We start from the raw sequence: 25,668 nt of genomic DNA, 5'->3' as shown, positions 1-25,668 counted from the left end.
GTAACATATACTATAAACAAAAGCTCATAAGACTATCCTAAATATATGTCTTGTGGTTCAGGATAACTCCGTGTTCAGTATACATACACACATGGACACATAAACACCAGAAAGGAATAAGGAAATGACAAATACCTCAACGGGAAAATCTAGAGAGAAAAGAGGAAAAGGGAAAACAACATGTAAAAGTATTTAACTTTAGTAGTAACCAAATATGTGACTTGCATTGGAACATGCATTGGAAATTCATTAGATACCGTCTCCCCCATAAAATGGCAAGATTTGCAGCACTGAAAAGATGGAACCAAGTGAGAAGTTTCCTATGCTGCTAGTAGGAGTTTATATTGGTGTGATGTTTGTGTAATATGTTAAGAGGCCTTAAGAGAGTATAACATGTGTCCCCATAAATCCATATATCACTAAGGAAAAATTGTAATCAGAAATACTGACAAGTATATGCATAGAATAATTACTGCTGCTTTATATATCATAAGGAAAATGTTGAAATCAGCCTAAATACCTACTATGTGCATTCTTATAATGGAATGCCATGCATTCATTAAATGAAGAATAAGCAGTGAAATGCAGAGAAGTCCTCAATAAGCCAAGAAATCAGAACATAAACCCCCACATATGGGATGTTAGCACTTTTATTATATGTGTGATATAGATAGACATATGTAGTGCTTTCTCCCTCTGTTTGGTCTTTCTTTCGTTGTTGGGTTTGTTTGTTTGTTGACAGTACTAGGGCTTGAACTCAGGCCCTTGTGCTTGCCTGGTGGGTGTTCTACCGCTGGAGCCATGCCTCCAGCCCTGCTTTTTTCTGGTTATTTTTGGAGATGGAGTCTGTGAACTTTTCTGGTCTTGAGCCATAGTCCTCCAGATCAGTCTCCTGAGTAACTAGGATTGCAGATGTGAGCCATTGGTGCCTGGCCTCTTTTTTCTTTTACTAAAGTTGATATTTAACCCACATAGGGGTCTTTTGAGGAACGTATGGTGCCTCTCACAATCATTCTCATTGAAGGAAATGCTTGAAATAATTTGGTGACTGAACTTCCAGTTTTTCTACATGTGGTTTCTACATATGTACATGTGTTTACATAGCATAGATATGTGTATGTGTATATATGTATATGTAGAGGGAGAGACTGCAACAGCACATGGATTTTCCATTTTATCCCTTAAAAAGCATGTGTTAAAGATCTTCCCACAGGGACAGATGTGGCTCTTTCTCATTCTCTTTATCAGCAGGGTTCTTCCTTTTTTTTTTTTTTTTTTTTTTTTTTTGGCCAGTCCTGGGCCTTGGACTCAGGGCCTGAGCACTGTCCCTGGCTTCTTCCCGCTCAAGGCTAGCACTCTGCCTCTTGAGCCACAGCGCCGCTTCTGGCTGTTTTCTGTATATGTGGTGCTGGGGAATCGAACCTAGGGCCTCGGGTATACCAAGGCAGGCACTCTTGCCACTAGGCTATATCCCCAGCCCAGGTTCTTCCATTTTTAATAAACACTTAGCAAAGGCTTCCTTCCCTCCTACAAACAATCCTGGAACTTGTTTCTGCATACAAAGATTTGGTATGGGGCACATTCATAAGTGTGTCTTTGGGATACATTCTCTCAAGTAGAATTGCTAGGTCCAAAAGGTAGGTATAGTTAAGACTTCATAGATACATCCAAACTGTTCTCCAAGCCTACTTTACATTTCTGCTAGTTCATATCTGCACAGTCAGCATATAATAATGATCTCTTCCTAAGTGAGATGGTATATAAAACACCTGATAATTGTTAGTTCTCTAAGTATAGAAACACTTGAAAGCCCTGAAAGTAGTATGTAGACATGAAAGCCATGTTCAACTTGACCCTTCCTCACTGGCTCACGCCGAAGAAATAAGCCTAGTAATTCATTCCAGATGTCAGAAACCTGCTCTTCACAGTGTATGCAATGTATTGCACTCTGGGAATAATATACTTGTTCTCATGTTGTTATATAGGATTAAAACAAGTAATGCATGTAATGGATAGAATTTTGCAAGCAGCCAATAAATGTCAGCTTTCATTGTACAAAAATAGTCAACCATTTGCCAGCTACAATGCAGATTGAGAAAGGAGGATTGCATTTGGAGGCCAGCTGGACAAAAATTAGCAACCAAACAAAACCAAAAACCAACCAGATGTAGAGTTGTGCACCTGAAATTCTAGCTAGGTAGGAGGCAGAGGTAGGATCTCAATCCAAGGCCAGCCCTCAGCAAACACATAAGACCCTAGCTGTAAAATATACTGAAGAGCAAAACTAGATAGAGTCCTGTCTCCAGTGGTAGATTACCTGCCTACCATGCACAAGGTCCTGAGCTCAACCCCAGAACCATCAATACAGATAGATACATGATTACGTAGGTAAGTACGTAGATATAGATAGATAGGTAGATAGGTAAGAGATAGGTAGGTAGATAGATAGATAGATAGATAGATAGATAGATAGATAGATAGATAGATAGATATAGGTAGAAAAATGTTGAGTGACCTCCCTCTTGTGGGGGAGGTGTGTGCCTTTTTAGACAGGGACTTGCTATGTAGCCCAGGCTGGCTTAAAAGTCCCTAGAGTAGGCCAAGGTGGCGTCACGTTCATGCATCCCCAGTGCTGTAGTTATGGCTTATGTGACATGCCCAGCTTCAAGAGTGATTTTAAAGATTTAAAAACCTTGATTATCAAGAAGAAAACTAATGGGAGGAGGAGTGATGGTCCTCTTCAAAAAAAAAAATTCTAGTGTTCTACTTCTACAAAGTGAAGCCAGGAACAGGGAAGCAGTAGTTCTCAAGTGCATTCTCAGGCTTGGTGCCCTTTGTGGCCCTGTGAATTCTTACCACCAGCCCATACACAGGTAGCACATGGCCTGGCGTATATACTCTCCTTTATTCAGAGAAGAGCAATCATGATGATGATAGAAATCTACTCGACTGTAATAGATTTCAATTTCATCTTCAAAAGACATTTGTCTTTTAAAGTTATTTGTTTCTGTCTTTGCTGGGAGAATTTGAACTACGCTTCATACTTGCTCAGCTAGCACTCTACTACTTAAACCATGCCTCTAACCTGACTTTTTTCTGGTTATTTTGGAGATGGAGTTTTAAGGATTTTTCTGTTTGGGATCGTCTTGAACTATGATCCTCCTCATCTCAGCCTCCTGAGTAGCTAGAGTTCTAGGTATGAGTCACTAACACCCGGATTAAAAAAATTTTTTTGGTTGGTTGTGGGGCTTGAACTCAGGGCCTGTGTGCTGTCCCGGAGTCTCTTTGTGCTCAAAGCTGTCACTCTACCACTTGAGCCACAGTACCACTTCTGGTGTTTTTAGTGGTTAATTGGAGATAAGAGTCTCACAGGGGACTTTTCTACCTGGGCTAGCTTTGAACTGTGATCCTCAGGTCTCAACCTCCTGAGTAGCTAGGATTACAGGCATAAGCCACAGGCACCCCACTGAAACTTACTTTTGATTACTAAGTCATTATTGTATATATGGGGCACAGGGTGATGTCTTGATACATGCATAATATATGACATGATTAAATCAAGGTAACCGACATACCCATCGCTTGCTTACTTTACTGATTTTATTGTGCACGGCCACATCTCTCTGCGCTGAGGAACAGGCTTTGGCTGGGGCTCCTGCCGTTTCACCCGTGACTTACGTGTAGGCTCTTTCTTCTTCAGGAGCACAATGCTGTTTTGGTTTCTCACTCCCTGGACCAGCATAAAAACTGTCACCTTGGAGATAAAGCGTTGGGCAGAGAGGTTGCCTTAGCAACTCTTTATTATAAGATATAAAACAGGCCAGATAATTTTAGCTCTTTCAAAAAGATTAATTCATCACAAACTCATATGCAGGGTAAAACTGCTTTAGCCATTGGATAAACCTAAAATTCAAAGCTCTTTATTGCTAATTGCTTTGGAAAAAAAGATTGGAATAATTGGGGAAGACTAGCCTGTGTTCTTGGAGAGTCTATAGCATCATCGTCATCATCATCATCAACATTATTCTTTCTTCAGCATCTTATCACGGCTTTCTGATTTTTCTATTCTGGGTTCTGTCCATAGCTTTGTACCCTAGCTCTGTCGTTTACTCCTGAAGGACATAGACGTCCCTGATCTACTGTGTGATGGGCCCTCATCCTGTATTAGGCGCTGAGCAAAGCCTGTGATATCCAAGTATCCCATCTAAAATATAAGGCCCCTGTGAAGTAGCTCTTTACCCCATTGAGCTGACAACGAATAGTGGGTAGAAAGAGGCTAAGACTGAGGTTAAAATCACGATTACTTTGTTGCTTTGAAATACAAGAGAACTCAACATCAAGCTACACATTAAAAGCTTTTTTTTGAAATAAAAAAATTAAACGATGTTTACAAAAGTTACACACACACACACATATATACATATATGTATGTATGTATGTTTTTTTAAATTCTCCTGAAGAATAGAAAACATAGATAAATGTGAAGAAGCAGTAGAGTGATAACCCACCAGGAACGCGTCATCGTGGTATCCGGCTGATCTCTTTTGCTACACATATACCCTTTGTTCTTCTGTTTTGTGTCTGTGTTTTTCCCTGTCACCTAGCAATAACATCATTTGATACCAACCTAGACTTACCTGTTTTTACCAAGTTTGAATTAAAAATGTGAGATCCAGTCGGCATTGCAGTAACATATTCACGGGTTTATGAGTGATTTTATTGACATGTCATTTTGATAGTTACCTTTGTAGCTTGTGTTTACTTTGTTCCGTGGAGCTTCTAGATGTTTGCAGAGACATTTAAGATTAAAATGTAAGCCAGGAACCTGTGGCTCACCCCTCTAATCCTAGCTACTCAGGAAGCTGAGATCTGAGGATGGTAGCCCAAAGACAGACCAGGGAGAAAAGTCTGTGAGACTCGTATCTCCAGCTTACCAGTAAAAAGCTGGAAGTGGAGGCATGGCTCAAGTGATAGAGCACCAGCTTGGAGCAAAAAAGTTAAGGAAGAGCACGTTGGCCCTGAGTTCAAGCTCCAGTACTGGTGTGCACACACAAAATATTTAGCATTAAGATTAAGACATGAAAGCATTCTAAAGACATGTAAGAATCAGTACTGCCTGGCACCAGCTACCCAGAAAGCTGAGAACTGTGTCTCGAAATTTAAACCAGCCTGGAAAGACAGATGTGAAAAACTCTGGTCACCAACTAACCAGCAAAAAGCTGAAAGTAGAGGTGTGGCTCAAGAAGTAGAGTACCAAGCTTGAGCAAAAAAGCTAAGGGACAGTGCCCAGGCCCCGAAGCCTCAGTACCAACACATGAGCATGCACGTGCGCGCACACACACACACAAATTAAGTGTTGCAGTTAGTATAACTGCAACATCTATAACACCATTGCATCTACATTTAAAGATCTATCCATGTGAGATTTGTGCATCTTTTCCATTATAACTACACATCCCCAATCATAGCTTGATTGATCTAGTGGTAAGCTCTAAGGTATTTATTGAAACACTTTTGGATATTTAGTGATTTACTTGAAAAACCTTTAAGTTGGTAAATGCAGTCAGATTTGAATAAATACATAATCACCAGTTTCATACTGTTTGCTCAATTTCAAAATGTTTTGGGATTGTTTTTAAACACAGGTAGAATGCTGTCAAGTAATTCTACCTGTTCTATCTTAACAATTAATAGAGGTGCATTCTCCTTCGTTTGGTGTATACTCTAAACATTTCCTGTGTAACCATTTTTTAAATGAATTTTAGCTATAATTTAAGTATTTCTCAGTTTGGTGGGCATTTTACGTAGAATTTTTGTGGGGAAGCACTGGAGTTTGAACCCAGGGCTTCATGGTATCTCGTGAACTTTTTGCCTTGGCTGCCCTCAAACTGAAGTCCTCCTGATCTCTCTCTCCTTCCCAGGTAGCTAGGATTATAGGCAAAAGCCACTGTGTTCAGCTTTTACTAGAACGTTTCCAAGTGCTCATTTTCCTATACTGTATCTTTTTGCTATCACTAGAGCAAAACTGAAAAAACAACTTCCAATTGTTAAGTTAGAACAGTTCAATATTTCACTTTCAGTTATCATTTGTGAACAGCTTTCTTTTTTTAAATTTTATTTTATTGCAAGGATGATGTACAGAGGGGTTACAGTTATATAAGGTTATGAGTATATTTCTTTTCTTTTTTTTTTTTACCTCAGTACTGTGTTCTTTTTTATTTAAAGGTAGAATTCAGCTGGGAAATCCATCTGGTCTTTTCCTTTTCTTTGTTGGGAGGCTCTATCCTTCAATCTTGTTCACTGTAGATAGGTTTAAGTGATTAATATCCTCTTGGTTAAATGTTGGTAGGTCAAGTGTACCTAAAAATTCATCCATTTCACATACATTCTCCAGTTTGGGTGAACATACATTTTCCAAGTATTCTTTGATGCTCCTTCAAATTTTACTGGTATCTGTTGTGATGTCCTTTTCCATTTCTAGTTTTGTCATTTTGTGTCTTTTCCCTCTCTTTTTGTGGAGGGTTAGTTTGGCTAAGGCTTGGTAAACATTCTCATCTTTTCAAATAGCCAACTCTTCATTTCACTAATTCATTCTATAGTTTTTTTTGTCTTCATTAATTTTGGCAGCAATACTTATCACTGTTTTATCTACAAATTTTGGTGTTTTCTTGTAACGTTTTGCTAAGCCCTTCAGGATCATCAGTTAGGTTCTTTGTTTGAGATCTGTCTTTTTAATGTAGGCACACGTAATTATAAACTTCCTTGTTAGCACTGCCTTTACTATGTCCATGGGTCCTAGTAACTTCTCCCCATTTTCATTTGTATATGTAAATGATATAGTCCCTCATAAAAGGACGTATATCTGTTGCATTTCCAACTTTCTTTTCCCCAAACCATATTCTTAATTTTATTAGAATTGCTGGTTAGCATTCTTCTTACACAAATTAACACATCTTCACATTCAACAAAGTATTTGAACAATAACAAATACACTTCTAAAAGTATATAAGGTTAACCAAGGAATCATCATTATATAAGATCTTTAAAGGTCAACAAAACATAAAACACACAAAATGTCATTATCTACATATGATGCAGAACAGGACATAAGTCATTCTTCCCAAATATGATTATTCCCTTATGAATTAACAAGAATAAACTACCTAACACAATGATAATCTCATACCCACTAGAAAACTAAAATATAAATTATGCCTAATTTATGGTTTAGATTACTTTGTGTATTTTTATAACTCTTAATTACACTTTTATAATCTTTGTTAGGAAACTTGGAAATTGTGGCTTTGTTCACCTGAAAATGTTTTATTACTTAAACAAACCTAATATCATGTAACTTAATTGAATAAAATTTTAAAGGTAAAAATGGGCAGACAAAAACCTAAATTAACAATTACTTGTGAATACACAGTGTATCGGTACATAATAATAGTTCCAACAATAATGTGACCTAAATACAAGACTTTGCTTTTAGTCTTGAATTCTGTGCATTTTCAAGATTTAAATTTCCCTTACAAACTAGTACTTTTAAAGAAAGAAGAACTGCAGAATTTGGTGGAAAGGAAAGCCATATAACAATTGCTACATTATATGTATTTGTCTATAAAGGGATTGGATGACAAAGTAGAGAATGCCAAGTGCCTGACAGAAAGTGAGGATAAATAGTATTATCATCATTACTATTGATAAAGCTGTTTGTGTGCTCAGTGCTTGCTTTGGGGATATGTTATTAACAGTGGGAAAAATTCTGACAGAATCAGCCCAGATTGACTTGTCCATGCCTTCTAGATTTTTTTATACTTAGTGATTCTCTTTTCTTTCCTCTCTTTATCCCTCCCTCCCTCCCTCCCTCCCTCCCTCTGCACATACCTATTAGGGGATTCATGATGCTCCAGCGATGGGTGGTGGAGGCCTCCAAGAGAGAGGAGGCCTTCCTGTCCCTTGAGTACTGAATTTGTGACAATGTTGCAAAAAAGGACACATCCAAGTAGAGACAAAGACAGCTTACTATTTGTTTTTGTTTTTGCCAGGCCTGAGCACTGTCCCTGGCTTCTTTTTGCTCAAGGCTAGCACTCTGCCACTTGAGCCACAGCGCCAGTTCCAGCTTTTTCTGTGTATGTGGTGCTGAGGAATGGAACTGAGGGCTTCATGCATGTGAGGCAAGCACTCTACCACTAAGCCCCGAGCCCCAAGACAGTTTATAATTAAAGCAAAGCAAAGATAGATAGTACACGACCCAGACATGGGTACAGAGTGCTCTAACGTGACAGGTATTTGTGGCTTAGATTCACCTTAGGATTCATCTTCTGTCTGTTCCAGCACCTGATGCATTCAGTCATTCTTGCCCTTATACTGTTTCATCAGCCGGGACCAGAGATTTCAAAACTGATCCATCTATAAATGTTTGAGCATCCCTTTAAGCAAAAGGTATGTGCTCCCAGGTGCTCCTTTAGAACAGGTGTCCATCTTGAGATAAACATTTTTGAGGATACATTTTGTGCCCATAGGAGTCATTTTCCCCAGGGTTTTCCCTCCTCCGCAACGTTCCCAGAGCACACTAATTATTTGGGCAAGTTGACAAGGTTACAGAAGGAACTGCTCTTCCCCCCCCCCCCCCCCGCCCCTTACTAAAGGATACGAAGAATAGGGAAGTGTAAGTCTTTGGGGAGCCTCTTGGCTCCTCAGTAGCCATTTGGTTATCCATAGCATCATTCGTAGGCCATAGAACTTGATGGGTAGGGGAAGACAGCCACAGGCAGCTGACAAAAGGCTTACAAGCACACCTGCCTGCCCTGCCAGGTACCAAGGGATTTCATTCTGTGGGTCAAAGCCAAGCCAACAGTGCTCACTGCTTTCATCGGAACCCCTGGCTCCTGTTTCCCATTTTCCCTAATCTATCGTCTGAAACCTACCAACACACACACACACACACACACACACACACACACACACACACACACTTTCTAAACATGTGTACATACATAGACCTCTAGCTCTACTTTTATCATAGTAACTACCTTGTTACTAAGGGCCTGATTAATAATATCAATATGGCAAGTCTCTAGAGAATTTAAGTAGGTGATTCCTTGACATTCTTTCTATTACAGTTGAGCAAAGGATCATCTGGTTATTAAGTGGCTTTCTTAAAGCCATTTTCAAAGGTGCTATGATCAAATGGTTTTATCCCTCTTCATCAGAGGCCTCGACCTCTTACTCTGACTTCCTTCCCCATATGCTCCTTAGAGACGCCGAGTGTCTAGGATTCCCCCCAAACCCAAGAATGCCTTTTATGACCTCAGTCACACCCAACTTGACGTCAGAAAGAGACTGTCTCATCTAACCTTCATGTAACCACCATGCTGTAAAAAAGTAAGACCTCAGGCCGAAGGCGTGGAGTATGCCGTTGTGTTTCTCTAAGCTGCGTGCGGAAGGAAGGAGAGTGGGTGCACCCGAGTCAGATTTAAACCACTGCCCGCAAGTCCACCATGGCTACCCAAGGCATGAGGTCCAAATCCACAAAAGAGGAAAGTGAACTGGGTAGACGCTGGGTGTGCGAAGCAGGCGTCTAGCTGAGCGGGGTGAAATGTCATGATGTGGTTACGATATTATGTTGTGGTACTGGTTTTCAGTGGGGCCACATCTAAGTTGGCAAATTAGAAGACAAATTCATAGACTTCTAAAGGTATTTCTCCTCCAGGGAGAGAAAAAAAATGTCCTTCATTTTTGTTAGGGTTGACATTTTCCCCTCTGAAAGCTTATGTGACATTAGCTCTATTTTTGAGAGATTTTTTTTCTTTTTACTTACACAAGCTTCAGTTTCAAAGTCTAGTTGTCTCACCTTTAACCCACTGTTCTGGTCTCTTTCCTTTGACATGAATTATTTAGAAGCCGCTTGTCATGTTTGTGTGGGTTGGAAGTAGCTAGGTTGAGCTATGGAGCCTTTAACTTCATTTCTTTCTCTTTTGTTTTCAAAATCTTTTGCCTATTTTGTTTCTTTGGATCATGGTGGTTTTATTATATGCAATTTTTTCAATATGTGTAATCTTTAGAAAATAGTAAAAGTCCTACCTACCTCCCTACTTGTCCTGAAACCCCATTTTAGAAGTAACCACTGCTTGATATTTTAAAATCTGATATTATGTTTAGATATTAAAAAAAACATTGTAGATAAAGTTGAGGACCTCCGTGCTGCCTCATTAGATCCCCTTCCCTTCTTTTCTTCCCAGAAATTAATTAACACTTGCCTGAATTTCCATGAGTATTTTAATATTTTTAATACAAAAGTTCTAAAATCTTGTTATACATACTGTTAAGAAAAGTATCAAAATGGAGTAGCATTTGCTGGGGTACTGAGAATTTCATCTGTGTTGACCTTTGAAACAGTGTTAGCCTTTCCACCACAGTGCCCCTTCCCCCAAACCACTCACCCCCCCCCCCCCCCCCCCGCCCAAGCCCTCTCCTACGAAACAACCTGACTGCAGCCCACACCAGTCCTGGTCACTTGGGACTGAATTTCCAGCCTCCCTTAGGGACTGGAATAATACAGCCAACGTTCTGTAAAACCTGGGAGCATGTTTTCAACTGTTGCTTCTTTAGCAATCTTTCTAGTCTGTTCTATCCTATTAGTCTGAAATTTCTATTTATCTATATTGAGGTTTCTCTAGCTGTATATTCCATCTCTCATCATCTACTTATATTCTTTTTTGTGTCTCTGTGTTATGATCTGGGGAAACTTTAGTTCTGCTACCTAGTTCACCATTTTGTTGAAAAAATTATATTTAGCTTAGCATTTATTCTTTTATGATTACTGGTTTCAATCTTTTTTTTCAAAGTAGGCTTTTCGGGATTTTCTCCATCTATTTCTTCTTATGGCATTTCAGTGAGTTTTTGTGCTTTATGTGTCCTTTCCATCTTTGATCAGCCTAATCATAACAATTCTGGTCATAATTTAATGTCATTGTTAACTAGCTTATCATATAATTATTTTTTTCTTAAGTGCTTTGATATTGTGATTGTTGGTTTACTCAGCTATTTTAGCTCTTTATTGGCTGTGTGTGTATTTGAGAATTTTAGTATGCTGGATTATTTTAACAAGACTGTGTGTGTGCGCGCGTGTGTGCGTGAGAGTATTGGGACTAGAGCTCAAGGCCCATTGCTCTTAACATTTTGCTCAAAAGCTGGTGCTCTACCACTTGAGTCCTACTTCACCTTCTAGCCTTTTGCTGTTAATTGGAGCTGGGAGCCATAGTGACTTGGCTGCCCGGGTTGGCTTCAAACCTCAGTCCTCCAATCTCAGCCTCGTGAATAGCTAAGATTACAAGCACGAACCCCCGGCATCAGGCTCATTTTTACAAGATTTTTAAATCTGTTCTCTTTCTTCTGTTTTGAAGTTGCCTAAGTCCATCCTCCTGTGCTCCGACCCCCTCCACTCTAGCCGGCAGGGACATGATGTTGTTCCGTGGTGACACGGAGACTTGCCATAGCCATTTCAAGGGAGAGGGGCTCGGTCCCGAGCTTGCTGACAGGTGTGCCTGTGTCCTGGCTCACGGGGCCAGCTGAGGGAGCCTCCCACAGTGCGGAGCTCATTCGCAGAGCTCCATGTTGACCCCTGTTTTCAGAGTCCTCAAAGCCCTGCCTGCCTTTCGGGAGTCCAGCCCTCCCTCCTACTCCTTTCCTTTCAGTCTCCTAGTTCCAGAAATCAGTCACACAGCTTCCTTCTTTACTTCTTCCTGTGGATCATTTTCTTGAACAATAAAATATTGTTTACTAGATCTTTGTATGATTTTAGAGGCAAGGGGAAATACCATTAAAAGTAAAAAAAAAAAAAAAAAAAACTCCTTAAAAGTGATTTCTCACATTTCCAAGATGCTTGTCTTTTCCTTGTGGTTCTGAAACAATTGTGTAGTTTGGTGTTTTCCTGGTAGATGTTTTCTTTCTCTCTTAAATATTAAGTACGAGTGAACTGGAGTTATGGCTCACGTGGTAGAGCTCCAACTGTTTGTGAAAAAGTGAGCAACAGCGTAAGGCTCTGAATTCAAGCTCTGATGCCATACTGTGTGTGTGTGTGTGTGTGTGTGTGCGTGTGTGTAGTAAATATGCTATATGGCATATAGTATGTATAGTTTGAGGTCTGTGCATTTATTCTTTCATCAATAAGCATTTGTTGAAGGTACATTGTGTTCCAGGTACTGTGCTAGGTAATAGGAATTCAGTGGTGAATAAAGCCAAGTTCCTGCCTTAACAGAGCTGGCATTCTACTGTGGACATAGGTAAATACGATTTATAGATAGTATTATGATGAGAGTAGAGGTAAGCAGAAAGAACTCTAAGGGAAGGTGGAGTGAGCATATTACAGTGTTTCTCCCACTAAATACAATTATAAAATGTGGACAGAATGCACGGAGGGGCAATGAATGAACTTTGACATCAGAATGGTCCCAAAAGAATTGAGGGGGGGGTGTAAGAATTTCTACCAAACTAGTAATAAACTTATTGGTTTCTCCATGGAATTACTTAGCAAAGAATCACAAGTATCTTAAAACTCAAAAGTAAGCACCTGGTGCAGACAGAACAAAAGGAAAGTCTGAGACACTCTGCCAAGCCGGTGGGGTGAGGGTTTATTAAAAATGTCATTTTACGTATGTAATTTCACACACACACATGCACACACACACACACACACACACACCTTGCAGTGGCCAGCCTGGCACCACAGCTCACACCTGTAATTCCATGTACATATGTAATTTCACACACATACGCATGCACACTCACACACACTCACACACACCTTGCAGCAGCCAGCCCAGCACCACAGCTCACACCTGTAACTCCATGTACATATGTAATTTCACACACACGTGCACACACACACACACCTTGCAGTGGCCAGCCCGGCACCATGGCTCACACCTGTAATTCCATGTACATATGTAATTTCACACACACATGCACACACACACGCCTTGCAGCGGCCAGCCCGGCACCACGGCTCACACCTGTAACTCCATGTACCTAGGTGGCTGAGATGGAGAGGTTCACAGTTTTGGTCACCGGGCATGCGGGGCCATGTCCGTCACCTCCCCCGCGTTAGAAGGCCACATTCGCTGTCTTTCCTGCGTTTGTCATGTGTTGTTTTACAGCTGGGAAAGCATGGAGCCATGAGTGTCAAGCTTTGCAGGCTCAGGTGAACTTGCCAAGTGATGCTTCCTTCCCTTGGGCTCTGCTGTGTAGGTGTTCCCGCTGGCCCACGTGTGCAGTGACACAAATAAGATGACGTTCATTAACCCCCAAGGAGCCAAACTCAATATCTATAAGCAAAAAGTGGAGCAGGCAATCAAGTCCTACGAAAGGTGAGTGCTCTTCCTGCTTCTCTCCTTATTTCAACATGTTTCCTCGTTTCTGCATAAGCTATCTTATCCAAAGCAGTAATGTAGACACCGTCCAACGCTAATCTCAGTGGTGTCAGCAGTGTCTAGCGTGCACTGGTCAAGTCCTTTGCCTGAGTACTCCAACTGAGTTGGTTTATTTGCTTATTTTATTTATCTAGCCTATTACTTATTTAGTGCTGTTACTGAGTTTTGAACTCAAGGCCTGTACTCTCGCTTCCTACTCAAGGCTGGTGCTCTACCACTTGAGTCACACCTCCACTCTGGCTTGTCGATTAGAGATGCGTCTCGTGGATTGTCTACCTGAGACGGCTTCTCAGGACAGGTTGGGTCTCCTGTGTCCAAAGTTCTCAGGGTTTCACATTGGGATTTTTTTTTTCAGATTTTAAAATATTTGCATATGCATAATATATCTATATCTTGGAAATAGAGCGCAAGTCTACATATAATATTCATTTGTATTTTATACACACTATGCACATAGCCTAGAAGTCATTTTTATAAAATGTCGTTAGTAATTTTATCAATGAAATGAGGTTTTGTCATGTGAAATTTTCCATCTATCTTCATCAGGTCGGTACTCGAGACATCTGAGATTTTGGATAACTTAGGGTTTGGGAATGACGGTGCTCAGCCTGTATTTCCCCGTCATAACCTGCCTTCTTTCTCCCTTCCCCTCGGGTCTGGAACTTCCAGGCAGGTCTTTCCTCAAGGGCCTCCCCCTTCCCTCCCCTTCCTGCTCTGCCGCTGTCCCCTGCGGGCCAGTTCTGACCACCTCTGGCCTCAGTACCAGCGAGGCCTGTCAGCAGCTCCTCTGTTTCCCACCCTGCCGGGGTCCTGACAGCGGCTGCACAGGCCTGTGGCTTAGGCGCGGCCTCTCCCCTGTGTTCCGGCGTTCAGGCCAGGGGTCAGCCCGCCTCGCGCTCCTCTTCACTTATTCCTAGCAGGTGGCTGTGTATTTGACTACTTGTATTGAATTCACACTTGATATGACTCCAGTTATTAAAACTTTTCAGGGCTGGGGATATAGCCTAGTGGCAAGAGTGCCTGCCTCGGATACACGAGGCCCTGGGTTCGATTCCCTAGCACCACATATACAGAAAACGGCCAGAAGCGGCGCTGTGGCTCAAGTGGCAGAGTGCTAGCCTTGAGCGGGAAGAAGCCAGGGACAGTGCTTAGGCCCTGAGTCCAAGGCCCAGGACTGGCCAAAAAAAAAAAAAAACAAAAAACTTTTCACGTCCAGATGTTCAACATGTAATGTAATGACAGATATATTGTTGTGTAACGCGCTTGAGTCCTGAGATGGCCTAGCGTGACAGTTCCTGGTGGGGCCCAGGCGAGAGCTTGGAGCGGCGCCGTGGACTTCATTCCGGCCCTGACATCTACTTCGGGAACCTCAGGTGCCCGTCCCAGAACCTGTCTCTCCAGGTGGTCATGAGGACTGCGCAGTGAAGGAGAATTAGACTTTGCAGACCCCGTAGAGCCCTGGCCTTGAGCAGAAGAGCTCAGGGACAGTGCCCAGGCCCTGAGTTCAAGCCCCACAAACCAACAGACAAAAAATAGACGTTGCATTTCCTAAATTTTCAGATACTAAAAGTCCATGAAGTGGAATTGGTCACATGGCCCTTCCCAAGGCCCTGCCCGTGGCCCTGGGGTTCCACAGAGGACAGAAACTCCTGTCCCCATTCCCAGTCAGGAGTACTGCTTCCCGACAAGCCGCGCCGGAATAGTGATGCCGCAACGGCGGGTTCCACGCCTCCCTTCCAGGGAGACGTTCTGGAAGAGTCTGTGGAGAAATACTGTCATTACAAAGTGAGCGTGCCCACTTGGGACTCAAAACTTAGAAATCTACAATCCCAGCCACGTGGGAGGCCGAGGTCAGGAGGATCGTGGCTCCAGGCCGACGGAAAGAGCTGGAGACAAAGGGTGTGCACGGGACATCCCAGCTGCTGCGCACGTGTACGCGGGGTCACGGTCAGCTGCTGGGCACGTGTACATGGGGTCACGGTCAGCTGCTGCACACGTACACAAGATCATGGTCAGCTGCTGCACACGTGTACGCGGGATCACGGTCAGCTACTGCACACGTGTACACGGGATCATGGTCAGCTACTGCACACGTGTACACGGAGTCACGGTCAGCTACTGCACACGTGTACACGGGGATCATGGTCAGCTGCTGCACACGTGTACACGGGGATCATGGTCAGCCAGCTTGGGCACGTGTACACGGGGATCATGGTCAGCTGTTGCACACGTGTACACGGGGATCATGGTCAGCTACTGCACACGTGTACACGGGGATCATGGTCAGCTACTGCACACGTGTACATGGGGATCATGGTCAGCTACTGCACACGTGTACACGGGGATCATGGTCAGCTACTGCACACGTGTACACGGAGTCACGGTCAGCTACTGCACACGTGTACACGGGGATCATGGTCAGCTGCTGCACACGTGTACACGGGGATCATGGTCAGCCAGCTTGGGCACGTGTACACGGGATCATGGTCAGCCAGCTTGGGCACGTGTACACGGGGATCATGGTCAGCCAGCTTGGGCACGTGTACACGGGGCTCATGGTCAGCCAGCTTGGGCACGTGTACACGGGGTCACGGTCAGCCAGCTTGGGCACGTGTACACGGGGCTCATGGTCAGCCAGCTTGGGCACGTGTACACGGGGATCATGGTCAGCCAGCTTGGGCACGTGTACACGGGGATCATGGTCAGCCAGCTTGGGCACGTACGTGTACACGGGGATCGTGGTCAGCCAGCTTGGGCACGTGTACACAGGGATTGTGGTCAGCCAGCTTGGGCACGTCCCCCATATTATGAGAGCAAAAAGGGCCGAGGTGTGGCTCAAGCGATAGAGAGCCTATCTAGAAAGTTCAAACCCTGATTTCAAACTGCATTCTGCCAAACAAATGATAAATCCCAGTTGTTTTAAAATCTGAATTTTTTGAACGCCCGTGATGCTAAAGCAGAAAATTCTCCCCGTAACCTCATGCGCTAAGCTACGGTCAAAACCCAGGCACGGTGAACACACTGCGAGAACTGCTTTCCGGCTACGTGTGTACGATGTATATGAAGGAAGGACGTGCTCTGTGCTCAGACGTAGGGCCCGTCACCATGATAGCTCCTTATGTATATGCAAATATTCCAAATCCAGAAATAAGTCCAACACTGAGAATCCAAATGTCCAAGAATTTCATTTCAGAGGTACTCAACTTATTATTATTAGCAACAGCAACAATGCTTTCAATATTTGTAAAGTTACCTTTAAACTACTGATATCTAATAAGATTTAGTGTTATCTGTTTAATATCAGTTTTGTAGCATTATTGATTTGGTATTTATATTAAATTACTGGATGTTAGTTTAACGGTACCAACATTGGTGCCGATGCTACGCATAACAGAAGCTTGCTGATCTTAGGACCGGGCCCGGCTCCAGCGGCAGAGCCCTGCCCAGTGCGGACAGGCAGTGTGCTCAGCCCCCTCGAGCAGAAAGAAGTAGTTAAGGAGGCATGGCTGTAAAGATGTCGTTTCCCTTTTATAGCTCGCCTTCTTTCTCAAGATAGACAAAATAGGAAAAGTAATGGATGAAATACTTACGCCCCCTTGCAATCACCGTATTCAGGAGTTTCCCAACGAAAGTGAGCCAGGTATAAACTTCGACTGTCAACTTTAACTGGCCACAGCACCCAGGTGTAGACGCCCTTCTAGAAGTTGGACTATGTTCATTCAGGTCGGAAGACAGCGGCCTGGCCTGCCCGGAGACGGCCTGTCGTGAGCTTTACCATGGAATGAAGCATTCTCCTAAACTATGGTGTTGTGTTTTTTTTTTTCAAACAGGCGCTTGAATAAAATTGTTTGGCAAGCATTATCCCAAGAGGAAAAAGAAAAGTAAGCTATATGCCATTCCTTCATCATTTTTTTAATGAAATGTGTGTAAGCAAAAGCCATTTTAAAGTGTACAGTGTGGTAGTATTCAAGATGTTGTACAAACCACCCCCTCTTTTTAGATTGAAACCTCATTCATCACCTCAGGGTGGGGGGTCTGTACCCATAAAGCAGCTGCTCCCCCTTCCCTCCCCCCACCCCCTAGGAACCACAGCCTGCTTTCTGGCTCTGAAGTTTTCCATTTTGGAAGGAAAGGAATCATACAACATGTGGTACCTTTTGTTTCTGGCTTCTTTTACCTACTGTGAAAACTTAAGTTTCTGCGTTCATTCAAATTGTGCCATGAAGCACTTAGCTGCATATGAAACAGCCCTGAGCAACACACACACACGCGCACACACACACACACACACACACACTGCTTTGTTCATTCATTCTTCCATTTGAGTTGTTTGCATTTCAGGGACATTATTAATGTTGGATCCATTCGTATTGAAGTGTGAGCATGAATATTTTTATTTCTCTTGCACATTGAAATATACTTGACTATCAAAGTGTAATGTATAAAGTTTCCTATTTTTTCCATGTCTTTGACATGGTTGTTTACCATTAAAAAATATTTAAAGCCAAGCAACAGTGGCTCGTGCCTGTCATCCTAGCTACTCAGGAGGCTGAGGTCTGAGGATCACGGTTCTGAGCCATCCCAGACAGGAAAGTTCCAGAGAATCTTATCTCCAATTAACCACCAGAAAAGCCGAAAGTGGAGTTGTAGCTCAAATCGTAAAGTACCAGCCTTGAGCAAAAATGTTCAGAGACAGCACCCAGGCCCTGAATTCAAGCCCAGGACACACACACACACACTCTCTCTCTCTCTCTCTCTCTCTCTCTCTCTCTCTCTCTCTCTCTCTCTCTCTCTCTCTCTCACACACACACACACAGGCACACAGAGTTTTAATAACCTTAATGTGGTTTTTCTAAAGAGAATTTTATTGTTGTCATTAAGGTGTTGTGCAGAGGGCCTGCCGTTTCATGAGTCAGGAAATTTCTTTCCTTGAACAATGTCACCCTTTCCTTCTTGTTTCCTGTTTTCCTTCCCATCCCTGCCCACAAGTCATTTTCTACTCAGTGTGTACTCAATAGCATGAGTGCCTTTGATCAGCCTCCCTCCCTCTCTTTCCCTATCCCCCTTGACCGCTCCTCAAAGGACAAAAGCCAAAGCAAAAACAAACTACCAATAGCAACAATTTAATGTGGATTTTTTAAATTAAAGGTGCTCTTTTATTTATTTATTTATTTATTTATTTATTGTTCCGGTCCTGGAGCTTGAACTCAGAACCTGGGCGCTGTCCCTGAGCTCAGGGCTGCCATAGCACACTGTTAATGGAGTCACAGCGCCAGTTCCAGCTTCTTCTGCTATGTGGTGCTGAGGAATCGAACCCAGGGCTTCGTGCGTGCTAGTCAGGCACTCTACCACTAGGCCACCTTCCCAGCCCTTAATATGGTTTTAATACATCTCTTCTACTGAGCGATGACACTGAATGTTTTGCATGCTCTTAGCCATTTTAAATCTTTTGAAATGCCTTTTCACATCATTTGTCCAACTTTAAATTGGACTGTGTTTTCGTGACGCATTTTAAGTCTTCTGGATATTAACTATTTATCAAATACATGATTCTACTAATTTTTCTCCCATTCTCTAGATTATATTTCACATTCTTTTAAAATTTTCATATCTTGGTAATGTCTGTTGAAGTTCAAACATTTTTATTTTTTAGGAAGTCAGTTTGTCTATTCCTTTTCTTTTGTTGGGCAAGTTTCTTGGTGGTAAATCTAAGAATCTGTTGCTAGGTAAGAGATTATGAAGAGTTGCACTGTTTTCTTCTGCTTACAATTTTAACTCTTACATTTATGTTGATTGGTTGTTAATAAAGTTTTGTATATCGAGTATGGTAGGGGAATAACTATGCTTTTGCTTATGGATGTCTAGTTTTCTTAGCATCACTTAAGAATATTTTCTCCATCGAATGGCTGTGGCACCTCTATTAAAAAAAACAATTGACCATAAGTATTTGAGTTGTTATGGATTATTATATGTCTATTTCTTTGTCTATGTCTATTTTCATTCCAGTATGACACTATTTTGATTGTATAACTTTGTAGCAAGTTTTGAAATTAAGACGTGTACATCCTTCAACTTGGTTGTTCCGTGTCAATTTCTGGAAAACAAAATCACTGGAATTTTAATAGAAACTACATTGAACCAGCCAATTTTCTTGGGAGGCATTAGGAAGTATCACCATCTTAATAATACTGTCTTCTAATCCATGAATGTAGGATGTCTTTCCACTTATTTAATCTCTCCAAGCAATGTTTCATAGTTTTTGTTATACAGATATTTTGCCCCTGATGTTTTACTCTTTTGGATCTAATTGTAAATGGGACTGTCTTCTTAATTTCAATTTTTGATTATTTATTGTTGCTTTATGAAAACAACAAATGCTTGTGTTTGCCTCATCTTGTGTTTTACAACTGACCAATTTGTGAGTTCTAGAGGGTGGAGAAAAGGGAGAAGGGTCTCCAGAATTTTCTACTTGTAGAAATAAGCCATTGGTAGCAAGTTTTCCCTTGTCACTACTGTTGTGCTTCTTATCATGGTGGGGGAACCTTCCCTTCCCTAGTGGGAGACATGCTCTCATTTTTCCTCATTCAGTATGTGGGCTATAGATCTGTCATGGAGAGCCTTTCTTTCTTTCATTTATTATCCTTTTCTTCCTATTCTTTTGATCACTTTGTTAGGAAGGGATGCTGAACTTTGTAAGAACTTTGTAAGGCCTTTTCTTCTACCGTACCTTTGAGATAACTGTGATTTTTGTGTTTGATCCTGTTTGCTGAATTACATTTAATGACTTGTGAGTATTGAGCTATGCTTGCCCCTCTTCCAGGAATTCTGGCTCAGAGGCAGCAGGGACTGGAAATTGAATCCAGGACCTGGGCTATCATGCCATGCTTGCTTCCCTGTGAGGCCCACAGAGTGATCATCAGCTCATGGAAAGTTTAGTTTGCATTTCTTATGTGCCCGAACAACAAACCTGGAACGTTTAGGCCGATTTAGGCTTACATGGAGGAAAGGAGATCACAGTAGCTGAAACTACTAGAGAATTACTTATCCCAGACAAACGTTTTTGCTTTTCTTTTCTTTGTCGTACCTCGCTCTCCAGAGTCAGCGCTAGGCATTAGAGAGTGAGTTCTGTTTGAAGCTCATATGGAGTTCTTCCAGATGTGAGGCATAAAGAGCGAGAGGAAGAGGCTCCAGTCTCTGGAAAATGGTACTGGAAAAAATTCATATATATCTTTTTTTTTTTTTTTTTGCCAGTCCTGGGGCTTGAACTCAGGGCTTGGGCTCTGTCCCTGAGCTTCGTTTTGCTCAAGGCTAGCGCTCTACCCACTTGAGCCACTTCTGGCTTTTTCTGTTTATGTGGTAATAAGGAATCAAACCCAGGGCTTCATGCATGCTAGGCAAGCACTGTACCACTAAGCCACATTCCCAACCCTATCAAAAAAATGTTAAGCAGACCATCAAATGGATAAGGGTAATGGATAGAGGAACTGCTGCCCTCGTAGAGCCGGCTACCTTTTAGTCTGTGCAAGCTACCGACGTCCTGAAGACCAGAGGTTGGAGCTCTGACTGTCACCTGACACGCTGCGCCTGCTTCAACAGATGTTTCGTGGATGAAAGTTTACTGAGCAAGCATTTTATCATATTTTTTCATTTTACTTTTTTTTGGTTTCTTTTATGTATGGTTTATAGGCTAGATGCGATCAAGCCCATACAGTACCTGGAAAACAAAGCAGCTTTAAACCAGGCATTAGAACGGCTAAACTGGCCAATTTCCTTGAAAGAACTATCAATGCTGGAGAACGAAATCCTGGCCGGGAAAATGTACATTCAGCAGGCCATGGAGCTCCAGGAGGCTGCCAAGAAGAACTGCATGAACAAGGTTCTGGAAGAAGTGAGTACCTGGAGCCCTCCACCTCCCCCCTCTGCTCCTTCCCCCCATGGTAGTCACCCTACATCACCCTCCCTTCCCCATCCCACCCTTCACTACTCGGAGTTCTTAAAGAGTCAGAGCCAATCCCGGTCTCGGCATTTCTTTTAATCATGTAAGAAATGCCACTTGATTTTAATTAATGTGGTCTCATTAAAGCAATACATGTTTTAGTTGAAAAATAAAGCTAAAAAAGGATAGTGTTATGATTAAAAGCATGGATTGGAGTTATTACAATGAAACTTCTTTGTACTACTAATATATATAATAATATATAATAATAGCATGCTAATTTTTCTTTCAGTCCTGGGGCTTGACCTCGGGGCCTGGGAGCTGTCCCTGAGTCTCTTTGTGCTCAAAAGCGCTCTGCCACTTGAGCCACAGCGCCACTTCCAGCTTTCTCTGAGTAGCTTATGGGAGTCTCACAGACTTCCCTGTCTGGGCTGGCTTTGAGTCATGGTCCTCAGATCTCAGTCTCACGAGCAGCTAGGCTGGCAGGCCTGAGCCACCAGCGCCTGGGTATGCTAACTTTTTTAAAGAGTGGACTTTTCAAGTGATACAAAAGTCTAGCCTCAGATCTACCACCTAATCTGTGTGTCGTATCTTTAAATCAGAGTTTTCTTATCTTTAAAATAGGAATGCTAATAACATGTGCCTCGTAGGGGTCTTAGGAGATAAAAATAATCCGTTAAGTACTTTATATTGAGAGCCCTACAAAAAAGCAATGATTTTTACTAGTAATAAAACAAATCTTCTAGAAAAGGAAAATTAATATATCAGCTGACTGCCTTCGTAGCACTATTTTAAGCCTTCCCATTTAGTTTCTTTCTACTTAAGTAAATGTTTTCTGCATAGATGAAGTCAGTGTTTCTATAGTCATTTCGTATTCTTCTTTTAATTAGCATAATTTTATTAACATCCTCGGTGTTTTTGCTGCATGCTCAAGTTGATAGATATATAGTGTAGCTTCACTGAATGTTGGACTTTTGCTCTTTCTTGTGTTTTTATGAGTCCGGTGGTGCATACAGTTGAATTCTTGTGTTAGAATATAGTCTCAAGAAAGGAATTATGAATAAAGGGTGCAAGCGCTGGAGGCTTGCTTTGGTATTATCAATATGAAGTGCTTCTTTCTGACAACACATGAGTGTGGATGTGGAATAGCTTGCCCCGAGTCTTGATAGATCCTAGATAATGGTCAGACATTTACCATGTGATCGACAAAAATAATTCCCAAAGAACTGCTGACCTACTAGTTTCAGTCTTGATCAAGTGGTAGAGGATTCGCTTGGGCTTTACTACAGTATTGCTATTTTAGCTCCTCTAGTTTGTTTTTCTTTCATTTTATTTTTTTCCTGGAAATCAAATTTTTCCTTCAGTGCTAAAAGGTGTGTCTTTTATAAGGAATGCAAAAGTGTATTGCAAACAAACCCCTTATGTCTCCTAATGTTATTCAAATAGAGATTTTCCTGGTAGAATTGTTCAGGATTTCCTTAAGACCTTGCACTCATTGAAGAATCAAGAGAACCACAAGTGAGTCACCTAGCTCTCTCTGGAAATAAGCGCTTCCTGTGATTGTGCCTCTCCATGTCTGCTTGATTGAAATATGGGAGTGTAGGCATAATTCACCCTCCTAAGTCCCAGCCTCCTTCCCTGGGAAGATGCCACGGCCTAACAGCAAAATTTGCTATTTGTTTATTTGTTATTGTAAAGGTGATGTACAGAGGGGTAGCCATTACATAAGTCAGGTAATGGCACATTTCTTTTTGAATCAGTCCCACCTCTTCTTTTATTTTCTGTTTTTTTCCCTCCTGACCTGCTTTTCCCACAAGGTAAATAGTTCATTTCAACGTTGTGTCTAGTGAGCATCACTGCTGCCTTTGTTCACCCTTGGTCTCATCGTTTCTGTGCTGCCCCTCCCTCTCTCCCAAACAGATAAACTTACAAGACAAAAAGTACAGAAATCAAAAACAAAGGGGAAATAAGAGGTGAAATAACAAAACACCTCTGTTTCCATTTCTTCGAGGTCATTTCAATAAACATCTTATTTGATCCATGTGCACACAGTATTGAGCCTTTGTGATCCTTTCCTAAGAATACCCTCCTTTGGTCTCACTGTGTGCATGGTTACAGTTCTGTTTCATAAGGAAACAGAAAGGCTTGGAAAAATTATATCAAGTGAAGTAATCCAGACCCAAAGAAACATAAGATTACACATTTCCCTCATTTGTAGTAATTAGAATGTGCCTATAAATCTACAAGTAAACACCATGGGTGGTAAACGAGAAAAAATTGCACTTGGACATGATAATAAACTAATGGAAAATATTAAAGCCTCAAACGTTTAGGTAACTTCACTGTCTTCCTTAGCTCAAGCCAAAGAACGTGACCTTGAGACAGGAAGCAGGTCAAAGGAGGGTAGCGCCGTTTGTGATGGAATCTGGCAAAGAAGTGCATCGGATTCTCTGAGTTTTATAATCAGGGCCCTATCAAATCACCAAGAGGTCTGCCCCTCTGCATTCACATTCATCCAGCTTCTCACTGAGACGGGCTTGCAGCTGTCTTTCTGTAAACCTAGAGATGCACAGCTTATTTTAGTGCCATCCTCCCTTTCTCTTCTGGTCCTCTCATCCACTTTGGATTTCCTTTGGAAAGCCAATGGTTTGTTTGTGTTTTGTGTGTGCAGAGGTGGGAAAGGGCAGAAGAGGCACGGCACGCGCGGGAGGCTGTTGGCTGGCGTAGCTAGTGCAGCAGCTCTACAGTCTTTTGCAAGATTCAAAAGCAGTAGGGTATCATCATTCTGGAATGAAGTTGTCAATAATATAGCTGAAGGATGTTGTGTTTAGCTGCCCTAATGCAATCTATCCCTCCTAGGAATCCCATGGTCTGATTCTATAGGAGGAACCATTTTATTAAAGCTGGTCTACTAGGCTTGCTTTGCCTCTGCTACTGTGCCTTCCCTGTGGTGGGACTGAACTTTTCATGCTGGGTACAAATGTATCATTAACAGGCCATAGTGAGTAGCTCTTTCCAGAAAGCTGTGTGCAGGTGGAATCAGCCAGAAATGAATTCTTTCATGCCAAAAAATAAGAATAGCTAGAGATAAAAACAGAATAAATAGGAGTTACTGGTATAAAACACTTGAGCATCTATCCTGGTCCTTCTGGATGAACCCACAGTCTATGATTCTTTTATCCATTTAGAAGGACATTTTCAGTGTTAGAAATGAACACCAGAGGCTGGAAATGTGGCTTAGCAGTAGAGTGCTCGCCTCGCATGCATGAAGCTCTGGGTTTGATTCCTTAACACCACACACACAGAGAAAGCCGGAAGTGCCGCTGTGGCTCAAGTGGTAGAGCGCTAGCCTGGAGCAAAAAGAAGCCAGGGACAGTGCTCAGGCCCTGAGTTCAAGCCCCAAGACTGGCAAAAAAATAAAAGTCAAAAAAGAAATGAACACCAGAGCACTGTGTACATTGCTGCTGCTCCTTGTGTGCAGCCAGGGTCCCCCACAGAGCGAAAGGCCCAGCTACATCAGATGAACTGGGAATGGAGCAACTGGGGGGGGGGGGAGGAAGAAGGAAAGAGCTCTGATTATTTTAGGCAGCTGACTTCATTCTGAAAATGTAAAAAGCCATCTCATCAGTTAGCCTCTGGCTAGGATATTGAACAAATCAATATTTGGAATCCAGAAATAAAACAGACCTAGTTAAATAAATTATGTGACCACTTTCATTGAGAATTTTAAGATGGAATTTTAGATGCATCTAGGCACAGATGTGCTGAGGATTTTGTCATACTGATGACATCTAAAGGGGGAATCTCTCTCTGGAATCAGTGTGGACATCTTTTTGGAATTCCAGGTTGCTGGATGACTGGAGACCTCAGTGACACCTCTGCCCAGTTGGTCTGTGATGTGAACATTGGTGGCAAGGTGCAAAGTCACTTTGAAAGTTAAACTTGACATAAAAGTTAGACCTTTAAGAAACAGCTGATTTAACTTGGCATGTTCAGATTCCAAACTATCTCATTGAGTTAGAATGCTTAACATGGAGTCTTGATTGAATTGCTTGCTATAGGAAACTTTAGGGCTGGGCAACCCTTTGTATCAAGATGATGAGTAATGTGTGCTACTCAAATTTACCATTCTGGCTGGTGCATTCTTTCCTGTTCTAGAAACTACAGACAGGAATAATATATTTGTATCCCTGTGCATGTGAATACATGGCCTAACAGATCATTCAGGAATGTGGATTCAGCCCCTTTGGAGTTACAGATTATTCACTTGGCCTTTTCCTTTTGTATATGTAAAAACCA

The 25,668-nt window shown here is 42.1% G+C and overlaps 1 protein-coding gene across 1 annotated transcript in view; it reads left to right on the top strand.

Annotated features, from left to right (window-relative positions):
* The window catches only part of Vwa3b (von Willebrand factor A domain containing 3B), a 125,888-nt gene that overhangs the window by 79,336 nt on the left and 20,884 nt on the right, over positions 1–25,668 (top strand). The window contains exons 19-21 of the mRNA XM_048353494.1: positions 13,252–13,370; positions 17,264–17,314; positions 21,120–21,321. Coding sequence (XP_048209451.1) covers positions 13,252–13,370; positions 17,264–17,314; positions 21,120–21,321 — 372 coding nt within the window. The remainder of the gene's footprint in view (positions 1–13,251; positions 13,371–17,263; positions 17,315–21,119; positions 21,322–25,668) is intronic.

This window comes from Perognathus longimembris, chromosome 8 (assembly GCF_023159225.1).
Source record: "Perognathus longimembris pacificus isolate PPM17 chromosome 8, ASM2315922v1, whole genome shotgun sequence".
Classification (NCBI taxonomy): Eukaryota; Metazoa; Chordata; class Mammalia; order Rodentia; family Heteromyidae; genus Perognathus; species Perognathus longimembris.
This window is presented reverse-complemented; position numbering and strand designations above follow the sequence as displayed.